This window comes from Cygnus atratus, chromosome 13 (genome assembly GCF_013377495.2).
Source record: "Cygnus atratus isolate AKBS03 ecotype Queensland, Australia chromosome 13, CAtr_DNAZoo_HiC_assembly, whole genome shotgun sequence".
In the NCBI taxonomy this organism is placed as follows: domain Eukaryota; kingdom Metazoa; phylum Chordata; class Aves; order Anseriformes; family Anatidae; genus Cygnus; species Cygnus atratus.
The window spans coordinates 19,420,711-19,441,488 of record NC_066374.1 but is presented as its reverse complement, the minus strand read 5'-3'; the positions used below and the strand labels follow the sequence as shown (position 1 = coordinate 19,441,488).

At 40.1% G+C, this 20,778-nt stretch overlaps 1 protein-coding gene across 2 annotated transcripts; it reads right to left on the bottom strand.

The window, feature by feature from the left end:
- Nucleotides 1–1,124: 1,124 nt before the first annotated feature.
- Nucleotides 1,125–11,514, bottom strand: LOC118245611 (charged multivesicular body protein 1b). Of its 2 annotated transcripts, XM_035541960.2 has the most exons (9): nucleotides 11,340–11,503; nucleotides 9,358–9,455; nucleotides 8,521–8,667; nucleotides 7,804–7,872; nucleotides 7,286–7,393; nucleotides 6,228–6,271; nucleotides 5,413–5,485; nucleotides 4,668–4,735; nucleotides 1,125–1,749 (listed from the first exon to the last, which is right to left on the bottom strand). In XM_035541960.2, exons 1-8 carry the CDS (start codon nucleotides 11,344–11,346, stop codon nucleotides 4,691–4,693), a joined length of 591 nt encoding a protein of 196 aa, XP_035397853.1. In that variant the 5' UTR covers nucleotides 11,347–11,503; the 3' UTR covers nucleotides 1,125–1,749; nucleotides 4,668–4,690. The 2 variants fall into 2 exon arrangements, with proteins under 2 accessions (XP_035397853.1, XP_035397852.1); XM_035541959.2 differs by having other exon boundaries at nucleotides 1,125–4,735; nucleotides 11,340–11,514.
- Nucleotides 11,515–20,778: the final 9,264 nt, after the last annotated feature.

Genomic DNA, 20,778 nt, shown 5'->3' with positions numbered 1-20,778 from the left:
GCCGAGCACTATGCTGCAGTCACTTCAAACCAGGCCTTTGCAACAGAGTAAGTGCCAATACTAAAACCAAAAAATAAAAATAAAATACAATACACTATACAGAAAGTCCTGAAACCAAAGTAAGCACATGCTTCATCAAATAAAGTCCTGACATAGACAGCACTTCTAATGAGAAAATGAAAGTTTCTGCTAAAATCTATTTTCCATCTGCATACAGTGTTTTCTTCCATATAAAATATAATTATCGCAGGACAAAACCGGAACCACACAACAGTCAAAAGAAAGAACTAAAAACTAAGGAACTTGAAACAATTTTTAAACAAAATTATACGCTACTGCATTCCTAACAGTGGATCTCCAAGACCCAAATTAATGCCCGAGGACAGCAACGGAGAGCCCCGGTGTGTTTAGCAGTGATGGTTGGACGTTAACACGAATTAGCTGACGGCTCTACCAGACTCCTTTCCAGTTTGCATTTTGGGCAACAAACAGTGCAGCGGCCAGGCAAGGATGAAAGCCCTGCCACAGGCGCTTCCTAGCGAGGTTGGACACTACCCAGCAACAAAGGGGCCAGCAGAGACAAACAGTTGCTTAACCAAGTTGGTGGTGACTGTGAAACCCCCTTTGTTTTAAGGGCTCAAAGATCATTTCTACGAAACCTCTGCAAAAACAAAGCTTGAGGCTCCCTCTGCTGGTTATTAAACAACAATGGAAGGGGAAAATAGAAGTCGAAATTGTTATTTATTTATTTTTAGCTCTGTGGAGAACAAACTCAAACACCCACCAGCTCCTGCCCTTTTTCCCTTGTTGTGTAGGTTAAGGAAAGAAAAGCCCCTCAGATGCTTAAACCCGAGGGAAATGCTTTGGCTTCCAGACCAGACTAAATATTTACAAGTATTATAAAATTTAAATTACTTAGGTTATGTTTTATGTTCTTATACTTGATTATAGTTACTTCCCAAACCATTGTCCCAAGCCTTTCTCGATAGCACCCACTTCACTTTCTCCTTATTTCTAATTTTCCGTTTATTTTCTCCCAGGAAAACCTTGACAGCATCCACTTGTCTATCCATGTACTGAGACGTGCCAGTAGGTAGCCACACAACCTAGGAAGACACCTGAAATCATTTGGCTGTACAATTTTTATTTACCGTTTGCAATTACATTTACAAATTGTCCCGTACAAGTTATGCAGTTTTCAAGATGAACACTATCAGAGCTACAAAAATTACTCTTCTCTATACACGTCACCAACTTCAGAATTTCTGTACATAGTTGCTGACCATATGTGACAAAATTTCACTTTTTTTTTTTTTTTTGGCTCTGAGGATCTCCACAAAGGCAAGGTGATGATTTTATCCCAACACAACTGAGAAGGATAAATTACTTTTTTCTCTTCTCATCTGAAGCTTTTCATGGCTTTCAGTTTTCGAATTCAAAAGAATGAAGACTACCATTACACTAGCAGACGGAAATATAATGCAAAGATACCGCTGTTTTTCAGTAAAATAGAAAAGTCAAGAAAAAACATCCTGAAGCATTCCAAGCAATGTTTCACTTTAGATGTGTCTGCTCATAAATGCAAATATTGAGCTATTACTTGGTAATGAGGTTACATAAGAGTTGTACAATTTATTTAACATGAGATGGGCTTCTACAAACATACACAGTCAACTTCCAAGAAACACTAGAAAAATAGAAGTGAGGAGCCAGAGTTGTTCAGAAAAGAGCAGATGTTTCAAGGAGAACCTGAATGGAAGAACGATACAAAAGTCAAATATTGCTTTAAGAGTAACTTCCAGTTTTAAGCATTTCCAAAAGACTAGAGAAAGATATATACATTAAAAATGTGTTAAATCTCTGTGAACGCCAGCTCTCATACACAAGCACTCCTTCCCCAGGAGAGGGCAGATCTACATGCAGAAGCGAGTGGTACAAAATCCTGGCAACATTCAAGTGCACAGCAACACTGAGTGAAAGCAGCAGGGCAAAAATTTTGTTTCCAACATTTTTTCCTCGAGTCAGCTAAGTCTGCCTACTTCTTTGCATCCTAGTCCTGCAGAGGTTACACTGATTATGTCAATCAAGCCACTAGGTTATTTGTTAATCCCTAAGAAGATCCAGAAAACTACTCTGGTACCAGAGTTAACAAGCTTGGGACCTCTGGGAGATCATAACTATGAAACAGGCTGCATATAGCCAGTAAGATAATGAACCTCATTTAGTATTTGTCTTGCAGCAAGTTAATCAGTCTCATCTCCTTCTGTTTTGAAATTCCTCCAAGGTTCAAGGCAAGGCAATATACTCAGAAAATCAAATACATGAGGCCTGAGAATAGCGGTCTACCCCCTCAAATAAAGACCAAGAATAGTCCCAAAGCAGCATATTGTTTAACATAAAAAACAAAATAATCCAGAGAAGATATCTGGAGTTGTCTAATTACCAGACACTGAAAACCTCAGTAGTTTATGGTACAGTTCTAACAAGCAACTGCAAAGTAAATTCAGATGGGGAATTATTACACAATAGTAACTTTCCAGACCTGTCATAAGATGTACAGTAAGCAAACATCAAAAAAAAAGTTCACTAAGGCAAAGGCACGCACAAGCAGCTTCCACAACCGTGGGTAACTTGGTTGCATAGATACACCATTGTTTTTGTCACACTGTTCAGGAGTAGCCAGCAAGAAAAGTACACTACATGGTCTCTTTCTTAAGATGTTTACTAATTGTTTTAAAGGATTGTACCTAGACTACAGTTGTGAGTACATGGTTTCTAAAACACCTTCCAGTTTCCCCTAATTACAGGGGGAACACTCAAGGGTGTTTAAAATAATGCTGCATTGAAAAGACGTGTAAACATTTTAAACAAATCATTTTAATTTAGGCTGCTGGTCCAAGAGAGAAAACAATCTGAAACGTTGTGGAATTGTGTTAACTTTCCATATCTTATTTTTACAGTACCCTTGAATACCTTAGTATGTAGCATCTTGCTAGACCTGCAAAGTAACTGGAGTAATGCATCAAGAACAGTTTGAAACAGCTCTGAAATGTTTCCTCATTTTTGCATGTTTTCACTGAAAAAATCCTGCTTGACTAAAAAAGCTGAGTTGCTTTTTTAACTCATATTTCCCCAACACTGAAAGACCCATGTGGCCCTGAAAACCAGTGAATTAAGAACTAACTCTAAGTCTAGTGCTATACACCTTTCTCACCCCTACAAATACAAAACAAAGTGAGCCCAAAGAGTCAGGAATAGATTTTTAACACCACTGCTTATCACAACACATCACAAGTAGTTTCTGCTACAAATGTCTACAACCATTTCTTTACTTCACAACTGCAGCAAGAGTTTGAAGCTACTGAAAGCAGATTCTCTTCCTGTGCAGAAATGTGAAGGGATAACTAAAACAAACTAGCCTCTCCAGACGTGACTGCAATATTCCAAATCACATTACTCCACCTGCAGACAGCAATACTACACCCTACAAAATGTAGCTGCTCCTACTCCAACGTAACTGATGCGCCCACCAGCAGCCTGCCCCTTTGAGGCAGAGCTGGCCTACCTTACCCTTCCACTTCTCACCTCTCCCCCCAACACCAGACCAGCTGCAATGGGCAGAGGAGAAAAGGCTGATCTGGGTGAGTGCCCTGGTTACAGCAGACAGGGCTGGGACCATGACTCATGAAGGACGGTGAAGATGTGAGCTTGAGGAAAAGCACTTTTGTATTTCTTATTCCATACTTCAGCCTTCTGCCACATTACAATCACCAGATTTTTTTCTTGCATATTAAAAAGTGACCAGATGAAAAGCCAGCAAGGAATGAAGAAAAGCAGGCTTCAGTTACATATAAGGTTTCTCAGCTTGAACCTAAACAGAATGGATAGCATGAGCTCCCTATCAGCAGGAGCAAGATACTATGTTGGTCAAAATAGAGGTGAGAGTGGCATTACTGGCTGCACCTCGGGATACTGAGAAGAAAGCAAAAAGGAGAAGCTAGAGCACTCAACCTTAAACAAGTAAGCTAAAGCATTCAACAGAACTGACAAAGAGTTGAAAAATACATTTTATTCCTCCTGTACTAAAGTGATGAAACCATGCAAGTTCCCAATTATATTAAAACAGCTTTTGGAAACTCACTTTTGAACTGAACCATTAATCTCAGAACAGTTACCTTATCTTTAAAATACTAAAACCACCACAGACTGAAGTCCACTCATTTTTAACAAGCGTATTTTCATGAAGTCCACACTGTCCACCTCCGTGTTCCAGGAGTTTGGCTGTTTAAGAAAGTTGGCTAGTACAATCATCAGAACTGTATACATCAGTTCTCCAGCCATAAACAGTTCTCATAATTTAAAAAAAATCACTTCATAATTTAAAATATATATCAATGACACTCTGCTTTTTGTTTAGCTAGAATGTGCCAACATTACTAGCTGACTTAGAATATCAACTTGATTTTGTGAAAAAAGCTTGCAAAAAATATATCAACTTCAAAATGTACAGAAAAAGACATTAGAGAGCTGATACTTTTGGATTACTCGATGTATTTAGAAAGAAGAGCAAGCTTGAAGTGAAGTACCCTATATTACAAATATTAAACACCTAAGCCACGTTTGTAGTGAAGGGTTAGTCACAGAAAGGGCATTTTGAAAGCATGTACACAGACTGCAGCTTTGTTTTAACTTAAACTTGATCACGAAGGCGGGCCAGTCTCTGTGACAGCTCATCCTGAAAAGTGTAAAACAGAAACCAACTATCAGCAATATGAAAATTAACTTTTGGAAAGTTCTGCAATGGTCAAGTAATCTCTTGTTGTAACTTTACATGAGATAATTTCATACCATCTGAACAAGATTTGCTTAAGAGCAGCTATACCAGATTAGACCAGTATACCAGTATTAGACCAGTATAGCTCTCTGATCTCTAGCAGAGAAAGGAGTTTCAGAACATAGCACATACAGACAAATTTTTATGTAAGATCTTTGCAAGTTTAAGTCAGCTTTTACAGAACTGCATTCTTGGATGCAGCCTTGACTAAGTCATAGGCCTAACTTTTTGGAGGGTCACATGCAAGGTGAAACTGAACCTAAAAATAATTGGGAATATTTGCAGCTTCTCTTACATAAATCAGCCAACAGGAGGCTCCCAGCCTTGCATAGGTTAACGGAGTCAGCTTTTTGGAAGTCTGAAATAATCATCCAAAACCACCTGAACTTACTGGATACACTAAATAGACAAACATTGTTAAAACTGTTTTGCTTATATGACTGCTTTAACTACACACTATTGCTTTTGGACAGCTAACATCTAATTACAATTCAGCAAGCTTGTTTTGAGTAAGTGAAGCATTAATTCTCATCCCACACTTCTCTAGAAAACGTTGATTTCTATTGAAATTAACTTACCTGTTCTGCTGAGGCAACACTTGTACCAACAGAACCTGTCTGTCCTTGAGGTAGTTCCATGTTCAGATCAAGACTACAGTTAAAGGGAAAATAAAACAACAAAGGAGTAAGTACAATAGTCACCAAGTTGAGCAATACTGAGATAGTGTGAGGTCACTAGTATCCCATGAACACTGCAATTCTGCTCATTAGACAGCTTGACCAGGAAACTAGCTTCATCACAAAGAACCCAAGTCATATATAAGAACCAGCAACCAGGACTGAGCAAGATTTCAGTTTAACAAAAGGTGCATCAGACAATATATGTGCAAGTGATGTAAAGGTAGAAAGCCTAGAAGGCTTTTACTAAGAATGAGTCCTTAAGACAACAGAGCAGCACTTCCAACTTAAGTGTCACCAAGAAGGAAAGCAAAATTCTCTGAAATATTTCTGTAGCTAGTGAGAACAGAACTACAGGAAGTTTTAAGGTGATAACAGGGGGGGGAAAAAAGGGAAAAAGTGTGGAGAAACAATGCAAGGATTGCTAATGCTAAAGCAATCCTGACATGACAAGTGACATGATTTGATTTTAGGCTTTTGCCCAACCATCAATGCGTTATCAGCATTCACAGTAGCTTTGAGTGAAAAAAGAATGAAATACTGGCAACTAAACAATAAATTGGCGATGCCCAGAGGTGAAAGGAAAATAGTGATCCTTGTCTGCTTTTGAGACAGACACATTTAAAGCATTGGTATCTGATCCTCATGTTTACCTGGAAGGGCTGGTGGAACCAACAGACCTACGCCAGAAATAGTCATTCAAACATTTTACCTACCCTGCTTCATCTGCCATTTCCTGTAGAAGCATATCCACTTGGTTCTAGAGAAAGGAAAACAAAATCGATTCAGTTGCATCACTGTAGTTTAAAACAAGTTCGTCTGTTCAATCTTGAAAGAACAAATTTTTAACGAAACTGATTTAAAGGGAAATGTCCTTTACAGAACCTAGTTGTGCTTTTAACCACCAGAGGGCCCTGTATGAACTCAAAAGGAGCAGCAGAGCTAAGCCTGTTAAAAGTCCATTGAACTTTAGCTTCTGAAAAAAAAATGTAACAAAAAATAACCATTTCCAAAGAATTAAACTTATCTGTAAAAAATTAAACATACACCTGAATACAGTAAGTGCTATCAACTGCTGATTATGAATTACTAAAACACTGCTTTGCACAACATGGAATAAAGCCTATCTTTAACACATTTGGTTTACTGGATTTGGGTTTAGGCTTATTTACTTTTTTATTTACAAAGCATTATCTCCAAAAAAGTTCTGACAAAATTTCTGATGAAATAGCACATTTAGCATCTTGTGGAACAGCACAAGAGGACGGGTGCTAACTATCCCGTTATTAACTATCCCGGTATTCTTAACTATCTTAAGAATTGTTTAAGAATTTTAACAAACATATATAAAGGTAATTATCAACATTTTCATTACACACACTACTACTAATTTGGTGGTTACTAATGTCATTTTGTTACTATCAGTGAATTAGAACTTGATTTTCTTGCAGTATATTTTGCTTTTCTTAAATAATGCTAAAGCATCTTCTGGGTAAGAAGTTTACTAAGAACATACTGAAATGCTGTTTCTTCACTAGCAGGGTTAAAGATTTCAATACATAATATAAAATAAGGCCTGATAAAAGTGAAATTGAGTAAAATACGTGTGATCATCTACACTTGGGACTGTAACTTGAACTCGTCTCTTCATCATAAACACAAAGTGAAAATGCTCCAGTTCCTGCTGCCTCAAAACAGGCAGAATGAACAGAAGCAGACAGTTTAGACAACTGGAATTGTTAAGATCACTTTTTTTTTTAATTCTTCTTCTTACCTGTGGCGTTGTTAGCGTAGTAGTGTTGCTCATTGTGTCTTCCATCTGCTGTGTCTGAACATCTAGTGTTTCAAACTGATGCTCAAATTTATCCATTAGTGCAGATATCTAAAAAAACAAAAAACATGAACTGAATCACTGATCTGCAGATTAACAGAAAAGAAATACATCTCAACTAGTAAAACTAGAAGCACACTATAAGGCTGCAAGCAGGTTTTGGAGATCAATTTGTGCCACTTCACCCCCCCCAGCTCTGCCCACCCCTCACACTGGGGGAACTTTGAAGCTGACCTACCCCTGAAGTTCAAGCAGGCTGGTAAGAGCCCTATCCAGTCATGTTCCAACTACCTCCTCTTACCAGGGCTGGACAACCACACTGTCATGGGCAACCTGTACCCAGATCTACCACATCCACTGCAAAACATTTTCCCTTTAATTTGAAATCCCCCCTTTTAAAAACTTGTGCACGTTTCCCTTTCCGCTTTTGATGCGCGTCTCCATGAAGGGTTTCTATTTACCTTTTCCAAGTTCATGCTCTTCAAAGTGGCATCCATAGACTTAACTACCCCCGCCATTGACTTCGTTACCTGAAATGAGACAAAAGAAATGTATTACACAAAGAAAAATAAATAGTTTCTTACCAAGTTCTCTTATTTCTGTCCAGTTTCTACAGTATCAAATAGCAGTGCACACGTTACTTCCATCTCACATATCACTTTAAGGCTCCTACCATTTGAAGTTTTATAAATCGACTCATTTGCTTGAAATATGCATTCTGAACAGAAACTCACTAAAAACTAAGGTCTACATGGCATTAACTTTTGAGGGTCCCAAAACCTGTCAAGTGGTAAGGGATATAATTGGTACACAAATCATATGGCAGAACAGCCTCTCTGGCTGCAGAGCAGTACAGCAAGGTACCTTAACAGACTACCTGAGCTAAAAATATTTCAGGAATCACTAGTTCTACACATGTAGGATTGTATGTATTTGGAAGGGGAACAGAATCTCCTTAGGAGCACGAGTAACAACAAGCAAGAGGAGTTACAAGCTAAAAACATGGAGGATAGCAACCTATTTCTAAAGGGCAACTGCCAGGAGAATTCCAGTACCTGATTTACTGAAGGCTACGTCTGAAAAACTCAAACTTTTCAACTCATTATAGGCAGAATTAAGTTATTTCTAAGAGGATCAGAGGTTTCATTCTTTCAACAGATTTGTTAAAATTGACTTACTTTGCCCATTGTCACTGCAGTCTGAACTCTTGCTGCTACAGCATCTACTCTGGCACTCATGCGCAAGAAATTAATTGCTTGATTCTTCTGTCGGATTGCATTTTCTGCATGTATTCGTGCAACTTCCATGTTACCCTTCTGGATTGCCTGTTTAAAAAGGGGGAAAAAAAGGCATTTTAGCTTTCCTTGATCTTTGTGAAGACAATTTCCAAATATCCTATTTCATTTTTGAAGTAAGCATCAATTCTTCACAATACCTTTTTCTTGTTTCTAAAAACAGAAAATACCGCCAATAGTTTGAGAACTTTTTCAAGATGTGAACCCTCTAACTTTCCCATGGAAGGTTTTGCAGAACTACAGAAAGTTCCTCTTTCCTAAAACTTTTTTTCAGTCTTAAGACCCAAATGCAGATACAGTTGGTATGGCTGTATTTCATGACAAAAATATAGTCAAATGAATTTCGGGTCTCTTTACTACTTTAAGGACTCACAACTAGTTTCAAGTACCTCTTCGTAAACCCTTTTAATACAAGCTGAAAAAGATTATACATTTTTAATTGAGAATAAGTCTCTGGGGTAATACATTTAAGACAATTTTCTTAGTAAGTATACGCCACAAGTTCTTATTAAGAACTTGTGGCGTATACTTACTAAGAAAATTTATTAAATGAATCCTTATACTTAATAGCATGGGAAGATTTATAATTGTACAATTTAAATCACAAGCCGTTATCAGTATTATCAGCATGCACACCAAGAAAACAGCAACAAACCACTACAAGTTTTTCAGCTATAATATGTGAAGATCTAAAGAGCATGTTTCAGAGTCAGTGCTTACCTTCTTAATTTTTGCTTTCTCAGCCTTTTCTTCTTTGTCGCATTTTTTTGAGTTTCTATTGAGTTCCTTTGCAGCAAACTTCAGATTAAACAGATGTTCTGCAGCGTAAGTTAAGGGTCCAAGAACAGAATCAATCCTTACACTGTAGTATTTTTGCTCTCCTGTTTAAAGTGCTACCAACCCAGCACTATACTGTTAATGATATTAAAACCTGAAGAATGTAATTTAACTAAGCCCTTGAAATTCACACGATAGGGATACCTATCGAGCTGTTTTTAAATTATATGGACACTTCATACGGGTTTTAAAATCACAGGCCATAAGGACCAAGCTCAGATCTCAACTGGCTCCATTTCCCAGCAAACCTGGTTCTGACAGATATGCAAAACAAAACATCCTCCAAGTGAAATCGAAAGCCTTACTCTGCCAGCTTTCGCTCACACACCCAGACTCATTGGCTCTCAGTGAAATGGAAGAGCACAGCAAATGGAAGTGCCGTTTACTGGCCTGCCTGGATCCGCCCCAGCACAACAGAATAATTTACAGGGTAAGGGCAAACTGGCTTGGCTGACCACACCCAGGTGCAAGGCAGGAGGCAGGGCTGCCCTTCCCAGCCACAACATGATCTCAGGTTGGAATTGCTCACGCAGTCTCGCATCCTTGGGTCATGTGAGCACTTCTTGGGTCCTGACGGTTGTCACCTGACAGTTTGGGGAAGAACGCTTAAGTCTGCAAGAGAAACTCTCTTAATTTTCAACTTCTGCTTAAGACGAAAGCTCTAAGACAGCAGAACAGGCTTTCACAGTGATTTAAATGATTCACGTTAAACTGTTAGCATAGGACAATGAAGTATGTGTCGCAATTTTTTTACAAGAAAATAACACATTTTTAAAGTACTGTTGATGAAAGACTGATGTTGTTTGGGAGCTTTCTCAAATAAAAAAGCAGCATAAAGGTTTACAGATATTTTATATTTCTGTCATGCCACATTTTGACGCCCCCAGAGAAAGATGCAGCAAATACTAAGATGAGTAACAGTTAATTGAAAGTACAAAACTAATCATTATATATTAAAAATACTAAAGAAACATCATAAGTTATTCTAGAGCCATTTTTTCCTCTAGGCCAGTCACAAATCTTAGAGCTCTGACAGCAACTTGAAGAGAATACGAAGTCTGTTGATGTTTGTTACCTTGCCCAATAATCACAAGTAGGTTACAAAAAAAGCGACAGCTGTGCCTATACCTCTAACATACCTACCAAGGTAACTACAACAGTAAAACTAAAATCTCTGCTTGTATTTGTATTTTTTTGTTTTCAAACCTAGGCCAGCACCCCTTTCCGCAGCAATACGCGTATTGCACTGAGTCACTGCCTGGATGACTTCCCGAGCAGGAAAACACCTTTGGGGTGTTCACTCAGGCACACGCCAGGTCAGAGACCAGAACAGCCAGGTACAGCATGAGCTCACCCGCTCACACCCATCGCATGGGGAAGGCGCGTTCAGCGCAGCTTATTCTGGACCAACTTCCTTGGTTACTTGCGTGGGCATTTAACTTTGACCTCCTGGGATCCCGGTGCCCGGCTGCTTTGGAAAAGCGTCCCCTCATCCCCTCACTGCCCCACAGCCCCGGAGGCGCTGCCACCTCCACGGCCAGCCCCGACTCACGGCAGCGCCCCATCCTCCCAGCCCCTACCACAACAACCAGCAGGGCCAAGCGCCAGCAGCACCCTTCAGCTACTGCCACCTCCGTCAACTTTTACGCCTCTTTTTCGTTTGTGTACCAAGACAGCTCCACGCAGCAGGAAAGCCCGGGTCCCCCATCCCCCTGCGCCCGGCCGGCAGCGGGGGCAGCCCCGCACCGCCGCCGACCCGACCCCGCTCCGCCCGCATCCCGGGCCCGGCCGCCCGCCCCCCTTCCTCCCCTTCCTTCCCTCCCGTTCCCCCCGCAGCCCCCGCGCCGCGGCCTCCCCTCGGATACTCTCCATGCCGGACTCGGCGGCCCGACGCAGGGCAGGGCAGGCTGCCTGTGGCCTCTCTCGTCCCCTTCCCCTCGGCCGGCGCTGTGCTGGTGGCTCCGGGCCCCGCTCCGCTCCCCTCCGCGCAGCCGCGCCGGGGCGGGACCGCGCATGGCTGCGGGCCTCTGCCGGCCTCCTGGGCCCGGCCCGGCTCCGCCCGGCCGCTTTTAGAGGGTCCCGTGGGGCCCCATTGGCCCCGGTCGCGGTCACTGTCGCGGTCCCGGTCCTGGTGTGGGCTGGGTGAAGCCCGGGGTGGCAGCGGGGCTGGCCTGGGCTGCTGGGCCCTGGCGGATGGAGTGCTTGGGATTTCCTCCAGCTGCTGTCTCGGCCCCCCTCTGTCCGCTTAAAAAAAGAGCTGAGAGCACCGAGCTGTGCTGTGTGGCACCTGGGGGCTGCTCCCGGAGCCGCTGTAGGGATTCAAGTGGGTCGTGCTGAGCACGGCGAGACAGCAGGCTGGGGGAAAATGGCAAGGCGTGTTTGGTGGCAGCTGCTGTGGATCTGAGACCAGGACGCTTATTAAATAAGTTTCAACAGCTTACACGTACATTTGTGTGGCAATTTGTGTCATAGGAGCGTCAGAACCAGTACACAAAGGCAAAGCAAGGCCCAGGGCTGACAGCAATCACTTGGAGTGTGGTATGAGGCCTGGGCAGCAGCAGCAGCGTTGGCCCCAGGTCTTTCCAGGCACCCAGCAGCAGAGGTGCGGCTGCATTTCGTACCTAAGGACCCCGGATTCATGAAAAGTTCCAGCATCCTAAATGTCCTTCCTGAAATACTTGCAGTGCATTCCGTGAAGTACCTCGGTTCTCAGCTTCCTCTTGGCTTGTTTTATTACGACATCTCAATGCGATCACAAGGGGCAGTAAACAGTCATTCCCTTGGCACTCTTTGGCACAGTTCCATAGAAATTTTAAAAAAGAAAAAAAAAAAAAAGCCATTTTTTTTTCAATCTTGCTTCATTTCAAGCATTTTTTGAACTTCACTTCTTGAAAAGAACTGTTTTCATATAAAACTGTTTTTGTTGATAATAATAATTTTAATTTCTGCTCCCCATTCCTTTGTAGAGGTTCCCAACAGTCTGTTTAGTTTTATCACAACCCAGCACATATCCTTGAATAGTAAAAGTCAGCTCAGAACTTTCATTATATTTGAATTTTTTTTTTCTCCCAGTGTATTGCTTTACATATATCTGCACTGAATTTCATCTTGTCATTTTTTGGCCAGTCAAAACTGGCAACCCTCAGTTCTTCACGACCATCTCTCATCTTCCCACCAAGAACGTACCAACCTGAGCAAAGTTTGCTGCCTCAGTTTAAATAGCAGCCTCACTAAACAGGGCCTAAACTAAAATATAATAGGATCCCTGTTCTGAGGAGATGCAATGTAAACCCTCAGTCCTGAAGGGCCTTATGTGCAGGCTTAATGATGGGCACTCTGTGTTGTCCTGTTGGTGCTAATAAGCCAACTTATTAGATGTTTATTTAAGCATGTAACAATAATATTTAAGGAGAGAGGACTTTTCCTAGTGAGAATTTAACATCAAGATTCTAAAATATCAAATAAATATTTGTAAAAAAAAATCAGGATTATACTTATTTTTTCCATAAAGTATGAAAATGTTGACTAGATTTGTATTCTTTATTTCTGCCCGAAAAAATAAATAAATAAAAATAAAAATAAAATAGCTAAAATGTGCTAATTTGATGTTTATTATTAGATTCTGATACAAAAATGCTATATGCCAGGTTTCAGAATAGATCAGAATATTTTTATTTACATTAAAAGGTATGAACATAAAACGGATTTGTTTTGACTACAGAAATATAAAAGAATCAAGGTATGCTACCATACCAAGAAGACAGGGAAGCACATTATACCAATATTTTTTTCTGTCTGTTGCTGTGTGTATATCTCTGGCTCACCAAACCTTACAGCATATTTAAACTTCTGCAAACAAGCTACAAACAAACCAAAAGAATGATGGGACTAATTCATAAGTTTAAAGACACATATGTGCTCGGTTGTTTTTTAGTGCTATAGCTCATGTTAATTATCATACTTTTGGCTGAAGCTAGATTATTGTAGAGTATATAATATGTATATATTTGTATATGTACATGCATACACATATGCGAGAGCTTTATATATGTATGGCAAGGGTAACAGACTACATATTTATGTTACCTATAATTTATTTATACTTTCATAAAAAAACTATGTTTCCTTTTTAATAGTATCCCCTCTCAGGATATGGCATTTCACTTGGGAAATATTGAAATGTAATATTAATATACTGTAATACTTTTTTTAGTAATAATAAATTTTTAATTTGACAAGCAAATAACAGAAAATTATGATACACTGGGGAAAATGTTGAAAAACTGTAATATCAGATGTTTCTATTGCTATTGTTTCTTGTCCTCCAATATCTACTGAAACTAGTGGAGCTACTTTTCAAAGGAAGCAGAATGTTATTGCACAGAGCTAATTAAATGATCTGTGACTCCTACTCAATTTTTCTATAAATTTTGTGTCCCTTACCTGAATTCCCTGCAGCATGTCCTACCTGTAGCTGTAGGCTATTCTGGGATAGTGCCATCTCTGTTCTTCCCTCTGAGACTGAAAAGAATAGAATTTGACTATATTGCAAAATTTGAGTATGTTATGAAAAAGAGAAATAAACTGGGGAAAAAAAAAAAAGATACAGATTTAACGCCCACTGATATAACTAGAACAACTTTCACTGACTTTTATTTAGTACAAATATTCACATGCACAATGTTCTGAAGAACAGAGACCTTAATCTTCATAGCACCAAGCACCACTAGTACAAGCATTTGGTACCAAACAGTATTTTTATCATGTTCCCAAATTCTGCCATTTATTGCACGTATTTCAGTATGCGTAAGTAAAAGATACTCGACTAAGTGTGCAGCATTTCTCTTTAGATCAACCTGAACACAAAGAACAAACGTGAGTTGTGTTCACTGTTGAGTTGCTGGAGGTGTCATTTTATAAGTCGTGACAGTCTGCCTTATTAAGTGGTAATTCCTCCAGAAAGTTAAATTATTTTCTTGAGTCACCTTGCTGAGTCACTCTGATAGCTTGAGATGCAAGTTTTTTTCCTCATATTATATCTTTCAGACAGAAGCTGTTAAAGTAAGTGCTCTGGTGTCTAATTATTAAAAGGCTGAGAGCCTGAACCAATAACTTTGAAACAACCAAGGAGGAGTCTCATTTCTTGCGTTGTATGTTAACAAGAGCATAACTATTTGCAGAGACCTCTTCTAAGACAAAGACCCCCACCCAAACCCAGCCTATCCAAAAAAAGAAATAATAAAATGACAGTAGCCTGCATCATATCTAATAAACCATTCAACACCCAGAAAAGAGTGAAAAAATCAGAACTTATGCCATTGAATTTACTGTGAGACGGAACATAGATTTTGGAACAGAACTTTCTGAAATAAAGTTCACAAGCATGTCATTAGCTGAAGGACTTTTTTCACCCTTTAAATCACTTGAAGAGAGTGTGCTCCAGCTTTTAATTAAATACATATTTTTTGCAGGATGAAGTGATTGAAGTGCTTGATAAAAAGTTATACATCCTAGTTAAATACAAAGTACATAATGAGAAGTAAATGTAATATTTTTATTTAATTTCCCTTTAATCTTCATTCCTTTGATAACTATGGCTAAGGCTTTACCTGATGAAGTTGCAAGCAGCATAGGAGCCATATACAGCAACCAACATTTTGGCTCTAATCTGTTCTGATGCTAAAAGTCCTCTTGTCACTAATTTATTAACTTGCAGCTAACCATAAAGTAAATCTGCCTGTCTGTCACCATCCCAGAAGAACTCGGGGGAATTAAGAATCCTCTCAGTGTCATTCCCCAAAGCACAGTTGCCATCTCCACTGTTTGACTCTCATCTAGCTTGGCAGTAGCGAATGGGAGAAAATCAGCCATCTGGTGATCCGAAGTGATACAGCCGTGACATCCCCCATCTGAGAAGTGTCATAAGCTTAATTCCTGATAGCACTTGACTGTTAATGCAGAACTGACAGCTACTCAATCTGAAAGGCAGAAGTTTTGTCACACATACAGAACATGTTCTGCTCCCTGAGTTCAAGCCCTAACTTTTTCTCGGTCAGACTTTCCTTGCTACAAGGTAAATGTAACAATGGTTTTAAGAGTTAATTGCACCGTATTTTAGAGGAGTATAATTTGCAGTTAGGCTTAGGATGAGATATTGAAGACCCAGTCTTCTATGGAGGGTTTTAGTTTTCATTCGTCATTTACTTTAGATGAAATAAACTATCACATTAAGGCTTTTTTTTTTTTCTTTAACAAATTTTTCTAGCTTGCTGTAAACATAACTAGACTTCATACTCTTCATACTCTACAGTAGTCTTTTTAAGTCAGCTGTTTGTTGCGCTAATAAATAGTAAGACTTAATTTTCTCTTCAAATACATGATGGATAAGACCAAACTGACTGTAGTCTGGTAATGCGTTCTGGCTGGTAGATGAAAGCTGTGGGAAGCAGAGGAAATCGGTCAAGGCTAATTCGGGAGAAAACATTCATCCTCACTGCTTGTCTTTCATCACAGGAGGTTTCCTTCAGACAGCAGAATTTTTAGGAAAAAAAATGCTGAGTTATTGTTTTTAGCTAGCTAAGCTTTCAAACATGAGTTCATGTTTTCTCTTTATATGAATGAACTTATCTCACGGCCCTATAAATCTATGTTCTTCATAAATAAGGTGTTCAGAAAAAGGTGTTGGAACAGGAGATTAATGCTGCTTTATGGTAATTCAAGTCTGTATTTATTAGTATCAATAGGCTTTTTAAATTCTTGATATAGTGCACGGGACTCCTCCAGCTTCTCTGGAAGTGTGAGGTTGGCTCGAGCAGTCCCGAGGAGCTACCTGCCCTCCCGTCGGGGGGCAGTGCAGGAGCAAGGACCCCTCGGGCTGCTCTCAGACAGCAGCAGTAGGGCTGGGAGCTTACTGGCTGCATGGCTGGTGTCGTGTGCTGCTGAAGCATCTCCGGCAAAAACCTGCCAGGAGAAGTGATGCATCTGAACCGACGGCTTCCTCATTTGCCTCCACTATCTGAAATTCATATATGAATAGCTTGTAGATATGGTAATAATGTAGGAGTACTTATAGCAAATGAGCCATAATAAGCATGGCAGCAGACACTTTTGAGCAAAGCTAGTAACAGTAATTATTCTAGCTTGTGTCTCGGGAGTCTGAATTCATAATGATAAAGATTGCTGAATCCTGACTGTAAAAGCTTTGTAATGCCTACCTGTGACAGACATGCGGTGACCAGCAGCTGCACTGCTCTGTGTTTTAGCAGGAGACGTGTATATAAAGTACCTTTTCAGGAGATGGGAAAAGACACAATTATGGTGTACGATTTTCTGGATCCAATTCGCATTGGTAGATAATTCTCAATATCACTTTCACAGAAGCAAGTATTATTGTCTGTGGTTTTAAAACCAAGTCTTTGGAGAGCTGTAGGAGTGATTTAATAGAGAACACATTTAATGGAGAACTAACTGCGAGCAGACTACTCCAGAGTGAACAGCCCAACTATAATCAACCTCCTAGAAACTTGCACAATCTCATGTATAATAGTTACTTAAACGAGTAAGGTTTTCCAGGGTCAGAAACAGACACTAGATCACTGAATATCCACTCTCTTTTTTTTTTTTTTCATATTATTACTGGAACTCATTAATTAGGACATGGTTTGGAGGTGACAGCAACATTAGATAGGAACTATTAGAGTGATCATCTACTTGGAAAAAAATGATTCATTTCAGTGATGTCAAAGAGAAGTAAAGATGGCCTAATTATACACAACAATATCAGAGAACAAAGCAAGAACTGCTCAGAAATAGGAGCTTACCTCAATCAAACCTGAAAAAGGGTTGATCAGCTTCACACAGCTGACACAGGAGGGAGCCAACCAGGCTGATCAGGGCATATGCCACCAGAGCTCCAGCCTACATCCCTCTTCCTCTGTGGCCTGTGAAGAAATACCTTCCTGGTGATGGGCTCCTCGGGGTCCCTTCCCATTTTCTGGCAAACACAAACCTCCTGCAGGGCTGAGCATTCCCAACGCCACGCGTGGCAGCTGCTCTTGGACTCCATTCCCCCACCTACGTGGCCACCGGTGGGGTCAACGGGCATCAAGGAAGGGTTATGGGGCCCCAAGGAACCACTGCATGTGCCTCTCAGCTCACGGAGAGCCAGAATCTACTCGATTCAGAAACCCTGAAGCAAGCTAGGAATTCCTTGTGATTGAACAAGAAGTTAGTACCATGGCACCACTGGTAGAGAAGATGGTCTTTAAAAGCCGTGTTAGTTAAACTGAAACTTAACATCACAAAGGGCAGTTGAACTGTTTGAACAGTAAGCTTAACCACATATAACACCCATGAAAACTTGTTAATTATTGCTTTCTAATTTTACATTAGTAAAAACCTAGATAAATTATCCTTTTTTTTTTTTTTGACTCATACAGTCATTTATTATGTTTTTCTTCTTTTTTTTTTTTTTTTTTTTTTCGTGGGGGGGTGGGAGGGAACCCTGCACACCTTTAAATGGCTGGAGGATTGTAAGGGAAATATTGCCAATGAATCTTAATCATTGCCATGGCAACGTTGTGGTTGCAGTTGTACCACAAGAAAAAGGGATTTTATTGCCTTGCAATTACTTGGAAGGCTAATATCAGTATTGAGTATGTGAAGCACTAGGATTTCTGTCGGCTCGATGGGAGATGGATTTCACCCCAAGCACCAGGTTGTTTAAGGAGAGCTGTGCTTGAGATTCAACCGCAGAAGTGAACACCGAGTGGTCTCCACCCTCCCATAAACCTACTATTCTTGAGCTTATCTGCAGATGGCATGGCTTATTCTCTGCAGTCCTGTCACCTTAAAGAAGATTAACCTGTAGAGAAGATTGTAAGGACTATTGACCAGTTAATGATCAAATCCTATCAGTGCTGCAGTGATTAAGAGGCGAGCAGCATTACTAGGGAAATACAGTTTATAATTTCATTTTTTTTAACAGACATAAATCATCGAATTTTAATGACTAAAAAGAACATAAAATTTTTTGAAGATTCATATTACCTGGCACTTATCTTCAGCAACCTGAATTAAATATCTTGCCTACTGTGGATGAAGTTATAGACACACCAAGAAGTTAGTAAATAGCAAAGAAACTTATACATTTCATATATTTGTAAGCATTTACATTAGAGTAACATACTGAAAGTACATTAAAATACATAAATTGCACATTCTCTGCAAGTTTTCATTTGAAATTTACTACTTCACAGAGAAGGGAATAAATCTGCCAGGGCAAATTGCGTTCACGGAGATTTGTTAAAATGCTGATCTCACAGCACGGGGAGATCTGCAGATACACAGCCCAGTGCCATTAGAGGAGCGTGGGGCTAATTACAAACCCCAGCCCCAGCCAGCACTCCTGCAGGAGGCTATAAAGCGGCTGTGGAAGAGGCAGGGTTTGAACCGCCGCAGTTCTGCACTCAAAAGGCCCAAATGCAGACATTTCCAGGAGGGCAGCACGGCTCTTCAGTGCTTTCTACGACAGTTAACTCGTGCTGCCTCGTCCCTCCTCCAGTAAGAACTCTGTCTTGGCAGGGTAGAGCTGGCCAGAGGCTGTATTTTGGGGCAGAATGAGACATCACTTACGGCAACTCGGGCCGTGCTAAGACCCTCTATCATGTCTCATCTAGGAAAAGGAGCGTTGGTAATTTTGACAGCTGAGTCACTGTTATTTGCTATCTGAACGACTTCCTCTCTGAAATGAATAAAGCTGTTGACCAATCTCTGAACTATCGGTACAGCCTTTCTGCCTCTCTGAAATGAGGAGGAGTGTGCCGTGTCCTGTCTTTCTGAAAGCTGAAGATGCAGTTGTTGACTTTTTCCAGCCAATGCAATTTTAAACAATTTAATCCTTACTTCAAACCAATCATGATTTAGATTTCCAGTACCAACTGCTAACTTCTCATTAGGCTGAAATCACCCTGCACAGCCACTATTTCTGAATGCTTTCCTCCACTGTTTGCATTTTAATTCCTGATAAATCCATTTTAGAACATTTGTGCTCTGTCGAGTTACCTACCCTCAATTCTCAAACCTCTTCCAAAAGAAGCAATTTAGTTAAAGTCTGCCTCCTACTTCCTCCCCTCACCTTCCCTCCTACACAATCTCCATCTCATCTTTGATGCAGCAAACATTTATTTTTCTTCAAATTTTATTGAGTTGTGAATTACGCGTTGCACCCTCGGTAGCACTTTGGAGAAATAAAACTGACAAACTCAGCTGCACAAGAGGATGAGCTAGAAGAAAGAAGTGAACTGAAAATAAGGAAAAAACAAAACATACCAGAATTATTAAATGAGAGTGCTGAAGAAGTACAGTAGAATTCAATTTCCAAACATGATGGAGGTGTATGGATTTGCCATTTTAATGCATACACTTACAGGTGGTGATGGCTTTTAGAACAGGAATGAGGCAGTGAGGTTTAAAGCGTTCATTAAGGAAATAAAATTCTCCTCCTCCGTCTGTGGTATTTCAGCTCAGACTCTCTTGCTCTTATTCTTCCTTCATCAGCCACTTTTTCCGTCTCTTCCTCCCCTTTCCTACATGCTTTAACATTACCTGCAGACATAGACAAATATAATTCTTGTCACAGGTTGGTTATTTATGGTGGGCTTATCCGTGCCCAACAAAGTGTTACAAATAGTATTTGTTTGATGCCTTTCAGCTAAGCCTGTAGAAACCTGTGTTACTGTTCATGTTTTGTAAGGAGAAACAAAGGCACATTTTACTTCCATGATACCTGAGGTCCCATATTGCATAAAACCTCCAGGCTGGCTCTTGCTATAAAATGGTTCATTTCTAGAATGCATTCAAAACCAAATACGACTTTACAATTAGGTATAAAGTACATAAACACAGCATGCACTTTATTCTCCTGATGATCCAATGCCGTAATTTGGACAAAGAAATAGCCCTACTATATTCAGTGAAATTCTCACAATGTGTAATTGGTGCAAGACCAAGCCAAGTGAGCTCATGTGCGTTGGTTTGTGAACTGTGACGCCAGGAGGACATTGCAGGGAGGATCGATTTTAATCACAGTAATTGATCTGTACAATTAGTCATTCATAACACCAGTCACGCATGGCGTGCAAAAGAAAGTAAATGTTAAAAAGAAGTTCAGGGGACAGAACATTAGACGTAAATGTAGGTATCCCACAAACGCTACTGAAAACTTTAAAGTTGTGGAGAACACTGCTATAACTAAAATGCAATTTTCTTACCAGATGCCAAGTAAAAGCAATATAAGGATTTGAT

Coding starts and splice junctions, on each gene's coding strand:
- LOC118245611 (XM_035541959.2), bottom strand. Junction 8,668..9,357: donor AGAAAGCAAAAATTAAGAAG/GTAAGCACTGAC, acceptor CTTTTTAAACAG/GCAATCCAGAAGGGTAACAT. Junction 5,486..6,227: donor GAAATGGCAGATGAAGCAGG/GTAGGTAAAATG, acceptor CTTTAACTGTAG/TCTTGATCTGAACATGGAAC.